Source organism: Limulus polyphemus, unplaced genomic scaffold (genome assembly GCF_000517525.1).
Source record: "Limulus polyphemus unplaced genomic scaffold, Limulus_polyphemus-2.1.2 Scaffold4613, whole genome shotgun sequence".
Classification (NCBI taxonomy): Eukaryota; Metazoa; Arthropoda; class Merostomata; order Xiphosura; family Limulidae; genus Limulus; species Limulus polyphemus.
Window position 1 is genome coordinate 70,442 of NW_013670223.1, and position 11,695 is coordinate 82,136.

General features: G+C 37.3%; 1 protein-coding gene across 1 annotated transcript in view; it reads left to right on the forward strand.

Moving 5' to 3' along the window:
• The window catches only part of LOC106471423 (paired mesoderm homeobox protein 2A-like), a 19,877-nt gene extending 8,930 nt beyond the window's left edge, over positions 1-10,947 (forward strand). Inside the window, exons 3-4 of the mRNA XM_013932024.2 lie at positions 5,085-5,340; positions 9,864-10,947. Of these exons, the coding sequence (XP_013787478.2) occupies positions 5,085-5,340; positions 9,864-10,078 (471 nt within the window). The 3' untranslated portion in view covers positions 10,079-10,947. The remainder of the gene's footprint in view (positions 1-5,084; positions 5,341-9,863) is intronic.
• Positions 10,948-11,695: the final 748 nt, after the last annotated feature.

Genomic DNA, 11,695 nt, shown 5'->3' on the forward strand with positions numbered 1-11,695 from the left:
GCTACTCTTTTACCAACGAATAGTGGGATTGACCGTCACATTATAACGCCCCCACGGCTGAAAGGGCGAGGATGTTTGGTGTGACTGGGATTCGAACCCGCGACCCTCAGACTGCGAGTCGAGCGCCCTAACCACCTGGCCATGCCGGGGCCCTAACCACCTGGTCATGCCGGGCCTACCTTGTGTGACAGCAATGGTAATCCAACATATAATCCACTTTTATTTTTAATTTTGGCTTGAAAAAAAAAGAATAAAAACAAAATCAAATACACAGTTATTAGCATTGAAATCAATAAATCACATGTGAAAAATAGAATCCGGAACAGCACAAGTAATATAATTAGTGCCCTCCCTTTGCAGTTTACAACGCCCCCAGGGGCGTTAATTAGGAAGCAGTTCCGTATTAAGTACTATTCTTAGTTATTTAATATTAGGTTTGTAACCCTAGCCCCCTCCCCAGTGGCACAGCAGTATGTCTGCAGACTTACAATGCTAGAAACCGAGTTTCGATACTCGTGGTGGGCAGAGCACAGATAGCCCACTGTGTAGCTTTGTGCTTGACTTCAAACAACAACTTCTAACCCTAAACCAAAAACAAATAACATTAGTATCACATCTAAAAACCACCATTTATCATAATACCTAAATACTTATTTTTTTCACCACTACACCTAAATCGGGCCACTTAGAATCTACTTTATGACGTCGTGTACTTAATTTTTTATTTTTCAGTTGGCCAATTAGATTCACCAAAATTATTAGTCATTTCTAACGCTATCGAGTAGCGATCACTAATTAATAATTATTATTCTTTTTCATATATTTTAGAAATAAACGATCGAGGCAAGGCCTAAAGTTTTCGGTAACCATGATGTAGTAATTCATTCAAGAAAAATAGCCAAATTCATAAACGAACTTTAAGCTGTCATTAGAGTTATCCGATTTCATAATTTTACCGTTATTATTTGTATTAAAATCATAAATAAAAAAAGGGCCAGGTGTGGTTTAGTAGTTAGCGTACACGGCTGCGGACGGAAAGTCCAATGTTCGAGCCGATGAACATGCTTTGCACTTTCAGCTGTGGAGGTGTTACAGCTGTGACAGTCAGTCTCGTTATTCGCTTAAGAGTAGTCGCACAGATGACCTGCGATGCCTACCGATTTTTTCTATCCCTGGTCAACAATACCAAATTAGGAGATAGCTATGCTTAACCTAACTGTTTAAATCCACGTGTCGCATGAGATACGATTGAGGTTGAAAATACCAAAAGATCGGATAAAGGCCGCTCTGGTTCAGAACAACTGTCCACTAGCGAAACCAACAGTCTGCAAAACTCAAATAATATTGTTATGTTAAAACATGCACTGTCCGCTGACCTGTGGGTGTAGCTAATGAAAATATCGCGGGAAATTAAAGAAAACGCGACTTTCAAAGGTGAATTGAGAAATTAGAAGTTTCTCTTACACGTCTCCTGGTGAGACTTCGTTGTTTTTTTTGCAACGCTGAAATCCGGGGTTCGATCCTCGGCGGTGAACAGAAGAGAGCAGATAGCCTAATTTAACAAACCTTTCTCTTACACGTCTCCTGGTGAGACTTCGGTCTTTGCAACGCTGAAATCCGGGGGTTCGATCCCCGGTGGTGAGATCAGATAGCCTAATTTAACAAACCTTTCTCTTACACTACGCGGAACAAATATGTTTTCATGTTTCTTCACATGAAACCTAACAACTAGCGCAGAGAAGTTTGTTAATTGACTAGACTTTGTTATTTTCAGATTATTAGTCTCACTGAGATACTTTTATTAAATATAAATTTCACGCTACAAGAACCGACTGTAATGCTAAAGGTCTAATTGTCTTTCAAAATACGGTTTACGATTTACATTCATGATCATGTTTTATGTCAGTAATAATATTTTAAAACGTGTTCTTTAAACTAGCTTGTTGCTGCTGTTATAATTAACTGTGTTTTAAATCTAATTATAAGTTGTAAGTTCATAGCATACGTATTATTGATTCGCAGTATTTCTTTATCATCACAGTTACCATGCTTGTAACGTAGTAGTTTAAAAATTGACGCGAGTAATGTATCTGTTCACCTTATTAGTATTTGTTTTATTTAGTTCGGGCATAAATATTGCCTAAAAGAAAACGATGTTGTGGGATCTAAATAAGACATAATCCCTATAAGATATCAAGGCTGTGAGGACTAAATAAGACATAATCCCTATAAGATATCAAGGCTGTGAGGACTAAATAAGACATAATCCCTATAAGATATCAAGGCTGTGAGGACTAAATAAGACATAATCCCTATAAGATATCAAGGCTGTGAGGACTAAATAAGACATAATCCTATAAGATATCAAGGCTGTGAGGACTAAATAAGACATAATTCCTATAAGATATCAAGGCTGTGAGGACTAAATAAGACATAATTCCTATAAGATATCAAGGCTGTGAGGACTAAATAAGACATAATTACTATGTTTTTACGAATTGCTTTTCTTGCTGATGTGCAGTACCATGTAGTTTCAGTACCGTGTAGTTTCTTCCAGTACCATGTAGTTTCAGTATCGTGTAGTTTCTTACAGTACTATGTAGTTTATTGCAGTACCATGTAGTTTCTTACAGTACCATGTAGTTTTAGTACCGTGTATTTTCTTGCAGTACTATGTAGTTTATTGCAGTACCATGTAGTTTCTTACAGTACCATGTAGTTTCAGTATCGTGTAGTTTATTGCAGTACCATGTAGTTTCTTACAGTACCATGTAGTTTCAGTATCGTGTAGTTTCTTACAGTACTATGTAGTTTATTGCAGTACCGTGTAGTTTCTTCCAGTACCATGTAGTTTCAGTATCGTGTAGTTTCTTACAGTACTATGTAGTTTATTGCAGTACCATGTAGTTTCTTACAGTACCATGTAGTTTTAGTACCGTGTATTTTCTTGCAGTACTATGTAGTTTATTGCAGTACCATGTAGTTTCTTCCAGTACCGTGTAGTTTCTTGCAGTACCATGTAGTTTCTTACAGTACCGTGTAGTTTCTTACAGTACCGTGTAGTTTCTTGATCTATTGAGCTTTTTAACTGTAAAATATCTTTCTCCCAAATATGGCAGACTGAAGGTGTACAAACAAAAATCGGTCAGACAAACACTTGACATCTAAGCCTGACGCAGACCAGATAAAGTCTTGTTTTAGCAGCAGAGGGTAGGAAATAATTTCGAATTTCTCAATATTTACGTATTGCTGTTGAAACTGCTAGCTTATTCGGCCATTATAACTTAAATGCTGCAACAGATATTTACCTCTTAAAGGAGAAAGAAAAAAAATATTACAACAGATATTAAATTACCAGGCTTTTCAAGTTAAAGTTTCAATTGTTTCACATCTTCCAGTAAGTTACTTTTTCTCTAAACACACACACACACACACATTTTTACCCAAGGGATACTAGTTGGTCTTCTGTGTCTGATCTTTGACCATAGTCAGATTCGATTACATAATTAGATTACAGCCAATTAGAGCTCCCAGTCGATACTGACGTTTGTTGGGCGAATAGGAGAAGCTAACCCAGGCCTCGAGCGATGGTAGCTCGAGCGGACTCAATTGACGTGTAAACAGTGGATTTGGCTGGGGCTTGTTGTCAGGGCTGTACCTGGTAGCAGAAGTTAGAGCGTGAGCGCGCGTGTGTGTGTGGTCTTCCATATAGAAACTGCTCGCTTGGTAAAAGTGTCAACATTCTTTAATCAAACACTTTCGATGAAGAATAGTAAGTTTAATTTGAAGAACAAGAGAGAAAAAAAAACCGTCACGAAAAAATTTTAAACTACGTGTAATCCAAAATGGTGTCACGAAAAATAAAAATATAATCTGGATTTATGACGTGAGCTTTCATTCAAAAGTTTAACATAACTTTCTTTGTAACTGATGATTCATATAAAGAAGCCTAAATGAACGTTGAGTGTTCTACCTCGGTAAATACTAACCTTCCAAGTAAGAGAAAAGTGTCTGACAAGCAAATGAAGTTCTTATATTCACCACACGTCTCAAATCTGAGGGGTGAGTATAGAGAACGAAATATAATTTTTAAAAATGTTATTACGTTAGCTTATATTAATGGCAAGCGGTGTTGACGTCATCAAGTCTGTTTTAAGTTCCGTGACTACCAGTGTACACGTAGCTTACACAATGAACTGAAAACGACATCAGAACTGTTTCAAGTTCCATGACTACCAGTGTACACGTAGCTTACACGATGAACTGAAAACGTCATCAGATCTGTTTCAAGTTCCATGACTACCAGTGTACACGTAGCTTACACAATGAACTGAAAACGACATCAGAGCTGTTTCAAGTTCCATGACTACCAGTGTACACGTAGCTTACACAATGAACTGAAAACGACATCAGAACTGTTTCAAGTTCCATGACTACCAGTTTACACATAGCTGAACTGAAAACGTCATCAGATCTGTTTCAAGTCCCATGACTACCACTGTACACGTAGTTTACACAATAATTTATTCTTAGACCGCAGGATGGTGGTGAAACCTTTAAAATAAGTACTGATATTCCAAGATAGTGTCTAACTTTGTAAAATCCCAATATAAACCCTTCTAATAATAGTCGTTTAACTTATACATCAGGTGTAGCCATTCTTATTTTGTACAACTGACCAGAGAGAAGGCAGCCAGAGAGAAGGACCCGCCACCTCAAGGGTTTTATCCAGCTTAATAACCCAAATAAAAGGGATTGGCTGCACTGAAATTGAAAGTACGGAGTGTGGCATCAAGTCTCGAACCCCAGACCTCTCGATCCGCAGCCAGAAATGACACTAATCACTAGACCACGTTTCTGGGCATACAGTTCAGTAGTTTCTAAGAGAAATCCTTCCAGGTTTTTTTTTATTAGCACATCTACCAAAATCTTAAGTAACACTGTACCATATCCCCTAGTGGAGATTCAGAGAGGTTCTTCCAACAGTGAATACATAATATATATATACACAAATACACACATATATATGGACCAGATCCATTCACGTGTCGTAATTTATCCACAGTATCTTGTTTCTACTCCAGGTATGGTTCCAGAATCGAAGAGCCAAGTTCCGGAAACAAGAACGTCTGAAACAACAAAAACAATCACCCCATACCACAACGAACAACAAGTTAAACACGGGTAATTCCAAAGATGGAACGACAGGTGATACAGTGGCCGACAATGCACCACCTAGTATCAAAGAAGTCAACAACAAAAACAATATGGCGTTAAAAGCAACGTGTAAAGGTGTATCTTCCTTGATTCTGGATTCTCCGGATCGGAGTCCACTTGATGGTAAGTGCTGTTACTTAGACCACTTAGATCATCGGAGTCCACTTGATGGTAAGTGTTGTTACTTAGACCACTTAGATCATAGGAATCTACTTGATGGTAAGTGTTGTTACTTAGACCACTTAGATCATCGGAGTCCACTTGATGGTAAGTGTTGTTACTTAGACCACTTAGATCATCGGAGTCCACTTGGTGGTAAGTGTCGTTACTTAGACCACTTAGATCATCGGAGTCCACTTGATGGTAAGTGTTGTTACTTGGACCACTTAGATCATCGGAATCTACTTGATGGTAAGTGTTGTTACTTAGACCACTTAGATCATCGAAATCCACTTGATGGTAAGTGTTGTTACTTAGACCACTTAGATCATCTTCATTGTCGAGACAATTTTAGTATCCTCAATCTGAACGACATCTTCAGAGGTTCCCAAACTTCTTACCTTGAGGCCCCAAAGAACTCAGACTGAGGATCCCTACCCCAATGGTTTAATACAAATTTTAACTAGTAGTCACACCGAGGTACCCCATTTTCATTGCGATTTAATCTTTAAAAAAGAAAATATCATCCTCGGGCATATAGTCACCCCTATTTTAAGTCTGCTGATCAGAAGGAAAGCAACTAGTAGCAGTATCCGCCGTCTACAAGATTACTCTTAACCATATAGCGGGGTTTTCTAACATGATTACAACGCCCCCCCACAGTTGAAAGGACGGAACTCGTTTAGCAACATATCGCGGTCTGAACCTTGGATTTTCCGATCCACTGACAACCAATAGGTTACGCCCACACTCAAAATGTAGGTAACGAGAATCTTGTGTAAGCTTCTCTCAAACTGTAATTCTATATGACGTGTATTAATTCTTATAAGGCTACTGTTGAAAATCAACAATCACTTCTTTAAGACGTTGTTTTGATACTGGATTCGATACAAATTTTAATTCGCTATAATCAGCTACATGAACCACCTAACTTTAATGTTCATAACTTATATATTTTAAGTTACACACAAGTATTTGTTTGTTTGTTCTGAAGTTCAGCGCAAAGCTACAGAATGGGCTATCTGTGCTCTGCCCACCACGTGTATCAAAACCTGGTTTCTAGCGCTGGAACTCCGTAGACAAACCGATGTACCACTGGGGGGCTACAAACAAGTAAAACATCTTCAATCTAATGTCAGTTTTCATCACCAGAAGTTCGTTTATTGAACTTCACACAAAGTTACTCGAGGGTTATCTGCTCTAACCGTCCCTAATTTAGAAGTGATAGACTAGACTCAGAAGAGAAAAGGCAGCTAGTCAACACCACTCACCGCCAACTTTTGAGCTACTATTTTACTGACAAAAAGTGGGAATGATCGTCGCGTTATGACGTCCCTACGGCTGGAAGGGCGAGCACGTTTGATGGTGGTATTTGAACTCAGATTGCAAATAGAGTGCCCTAACCACCAGGCTATGCTAGGCTGAACGGAATTGGGAAATGGTTGGTTTTGTGTGTTACGGTGATAGACATCGCTACATATCCCTACTAAAACAGACCTGGTGGCTAGTGTACGTCACTACTGGAAGGTTATCCATAGTCAGTCCTTATGGTTGAAACTGGTATCAGTTAAAGAATGTTAAAATATTTTGGTTTGAAACTGAAATTGACTAATGCAAATAACTTAAAGAAAAAATTAATTAAATAAAATCAGACGAGGATTTAAAGTTAAAAACAAGTTTTAAAGTTACGTGTTTGTGTACAGGTCATGGATAGATTACCTTGATGTAACTTTTTTTAACAGAGATAGTTTACTGTGATGTACCTTTTTTCTAACAGAGATAGCTTACTGTGATGTACGTGTTTTTGACAGGGATATCTTACTGTGATGTACCTGTTTTTAACAGAGATAGCTTACTGTGATGTACCTGTTTTTGACATGGATAGCTTACTGTGATGTACCTGTTTTTGGCAGAGATAGCTTACTGTGATGTACCTGTTTTTGACACGGATAGCTTATTGTGATGTACCTGTTTTTAACAGGATAGCTTACTGTGATGTACCTGTTTTTGGCAGAGATAGCTTACTGTGATGTACCTGTTTTGACACGGATAGCTTACTGTCAAAAACAGGTACATCACAGTAAGCTATCCGTGTCAAAAACAGGTACATCACAGTAAGCTATCCGTGCCAAAAACAGGTACATCACAGTAAGCTATCCGTGCCAAAAACAGGTACATCACTAAGAGTAGAGAATGGATGTTATAGCTTAGAGCACTGGTTCCCAATCTTTTTATGTCGCGTATCTCTGACGCACAAAACTGTTATAAAAAACAACTTAAGAGTGGGTTACATTAATCAAAAGATAATAATTCAAGAGTAAGTAAACGTTGGAGGCTAACTAGTGGAATACGTTGGTAACTTATCAAGACTGCCCTCCAATCTCGAGAAGTGGGGTTTATTTTGTTCGTGTTTTTCAAAGGTTCTCTCGTACCCCCCATGAATCGTTAGTTACTGTAAAACTTTGGTTTTACAATCAATCCCTATAATTGATTTGTATTATGTTCATTCTCTCACAAAAGTTTTCGCAATGCTTATATCTATTAACCTATATACTGAGGGAAGGTTTATTGGGCTGATCACCCCTTATATTTAGGGGTGATTGAGGAAGGGATAAATATGTTTTTTCACGTTTCCAGAAACTACTCATTATGTAGGGATGTTACTTTCTAACCCCCTCCCTATTTTTTCAGGGCTTGTAGGGTTTTATACGTAGAGAAATACGTATTTCAAACCCCCGTATCTACGTATTTATACCTCTTGGATTGCAGTACGTTCACTTCAAGACCATTTATATTGGTTTAAATACGGTTTATCTACTGGCATTTACAAACAGTAGTTCTAGCATTGCAAATGTCATAATTAATAAGACTAACAACGAGAATGCTGTTACTGATATTAATATACTATTTATTTACTTGAAAGACGTTGGTAATCATGAACAATGCGCCTGTTTAGGAAGTTTTCGACAACGTTTCGAGCTGTTAGAGCACATCCGCATTAGGTCATCCGCGCAAGCAGTTCGAAACGTTGTCGAAAACTATCTAGACAGATGCATCGTTCATTAATAACGTCTTTCAAGTATACTTTCTTCTGCCCAAGCCTTCTCACAAGCAAAACATGTGACTACCACTGTACACGTACCTTACACAAAGAACTGAAGACGTCATCAGATCTGTTTCAAGTCCCATGACTACTACCAGTGTACACGTAGCTTAGACAATGAACTGAAGACGTCACCAGATCTGTTTCAAGTTCCATGACTACTACCAGTGTACACGTAGCTTAGACAATGAACTGAAGACGTCATCAGATCTGTTTCAAGTTCCGTGACTACCAGTGTACACGTAGCTTAGACAATGAACTGAAGACGTCACCAGATCTGTTTCAAGTTCCATGACTACCACTGTACACGTAGCTTACACAATGAACTGAAGACGTCATCAGATCTGTTTCAAGTTCCATGACTACTACCACTGTACACGTAGCTTACACAATGAACTGAAGACGTCACCAGATCTGTTTCAAGTCCCATGACTACCAGTGTACACGTACTTTACACAATGAACTGAAGACGTCACCAGATCTGTTTCAAGTCCCATGACTACCAGTGTACATTTTGGTGTTATAAGGTCGTTTATTTCTAGTATTAATAGTGTTTAAATATTACCACGAGTTAAGCTGTTAAGAAGTTTAACTACTAATGTTTCATCACATTATGGATGTTCCTTATATTCTCTGTTTAATCCTAAAACACGTAAAAACCTGTTTCACATTTGTTTCAAATGGTTATAAATATCCGTTTGAAAATATGAGCAAATAGGCTTTAATAAGCAATAGTTTGAAGACTTATGCGTGAATGCAAAGAATAATATGCCAACCATATTATATTTATGCCATATCCAGTGCCGAAGAGACATTTCGCCTAATATCAGAGCTCATCAATTTGTGCATCGACGTTACACAAGCCTAGCCATGGACATGGGTATTCCCATACTGCACCACTCTCTCTTTTAAAACTATACTTTATTTCATTTTTATTTTTGCTTGTTTGTTGTTTTACCAGGATGTGTGAGCTTTTCCTTCCGTATCCCCCTGGCACGTTAAATTTTTTATTCTACTGTAGCACGCTGACGTTTATTCAATAAGCCAGGCCGTTTGAAAGACATGTTTGCAGATATAGAACTGGTTAGTAGATGGTCTACGGCAGACCCTGGCTTCTCTCACCAGCAAACAACCGCAATCTGTCTTCGATCAGCTGCAGAAATCGATGCACGAGACACTTTGCGTTACGTTAAAAGGGAGCGACAGGTCGGGGGGGGACCTCTGAGGCTGCTCTGTAGTATTAAACAGCGCTGGGGATTCATTCTGAAAATGGGAAAATGTGTTTCCTGGCGTCTTACTGCTTAGTTTTAATGAAACTAATGGTTATTAGCCGTGCCTACCCTACAACTAACATGGATCTTTTTCTCTCGCCGTTTTACTTTAGGTAAGGACAAGGAGGATGATGAAACAAGGTGGCCCGCCTCCTCCGGCTCGTGCTCATTACGGACAGCAGTCAGTCCCGCCCACACATTGGCTCCGCCTATCTCGTGCCCAACTAGTCCCTATTCAGTTCTTCTTAGCCCTTCTTCAGGTTTGTCTTCTCATTATTCGGGCCCTACTATGGATACCAAACACAGTTTAGTCACTCAGATATTCTGAATCTTTGAAGATACGGCTTTTAACAGCTGTAAGAAACTCGCAGTTACGTGGCCTTAGCCAAAGACGACAGCCAAACACAGTTCGCCAGCAAATCACAGGCACTAAGTTGAAAGTATTATTATCTTAAAAATTAATGGGTTTTATTCTAGATATAAAAACAAGTACCACTATGTGCAGTTTAAAAACTCTGAATATTAGGATTGGATGACAGCTTAAGACGTTGCGTGTATTTAAGGAGAAAAAGCAGAAGGTCCCCTGTGTAAATTTAATTAACACTACTTGTCCTGCTTGTCATTAAGCGATGTCTTAATATCTTAAAAAACAAAAGAAAAAACAACCTGTTTTGATTCTTTCAATCTTTCAAAGGACCACTGGTTAACTAGCTAACTATATATTAACTTAGACTCTACTCTTGATAAAGAAGTTTAATAATAATTTTTTGTGTGATTTTAATCACCAGAAAAAGTATGAAACACTAGATTATAGAATGTAGTAAAAAAAGGCATAAAACATAAAAAGTATTTGTGATCAATTATTTAAATGAACTACACCGCGTATTCAGCTCATGAAAGTCGCCTGTTTCAATACAGTTAACTTAAATGTTTGGCTGAACATTCTCAAATAAACGACTGATTGAATTAGATGCATTTGGGGTGGGTGAGAAGAAAATCAAAGTAACAGAAAAACAAAAACCTCAACCACAATAACAATAACAAAACAAAGAAAACACAAACAAATCCAATATGGCCGAGTGGAATGAAATTGATTATGCTCATTAGGATTTATGGAATTTCATAGATTGTATTTTTATTTTAAGTGTCTTCTTGTATTGTTTTCATTAGCTAGAAATAAATAAATAAATAAAAACATTCAGAGCGTTTCAAACCGAGATAGTGTTATTGTGTTTTTATTACATAACATATATATATATATCCTCAAATATTTATAAATCATCACTATTTTATACTTTTTATGAGCTGGCTCACAATGCATTTTTCGCTAGTAACAAAAAATGGCGGTTGGCATTTTCTGTCACAGTATAAAAATAACTCCGGAGCAATTACAGCCAAATATCGGTATTCGGTACATCAAATTAAAAAAAAAGGCTCACTAAAAGATTGGTCTAAACTATATAAATATAAAAAAGCTGGTTTAATAAAACAAAGATATTTAACTTAGAACGTATTCAAAAACTGAGATCCATGCTTCATTTGCTAAATAGTAGGAGTCTTTTCACAAAAATTCATTGTCATGTCACAAGTTAGGCCTAATTGTTTTAATATAGCTTATTATCATAGCGAACCTATCTTCTTTCTAAATTCTTATCACAACTTTACTTGATTATAAATGAATATTTAAAAATACTATTATTATTTCGAATGACATGATTCTAACAGATATGAATTCAGTCCAAAGGTATTTTAAAATATACAATTTTTTGACCGACTCGATAAAAACTATTCTTTACCTTTACTTATAGGCCTCATATTATTTCATCGGGTATAGTTTTCGTCACTTATATATATGTATTAAATATAGGGGCGCTAAAGACTTTCCAATAATAACAGAAAAATAACTAAAATAAAAAATACAAAACAAATCAACAAGGTTATGAAA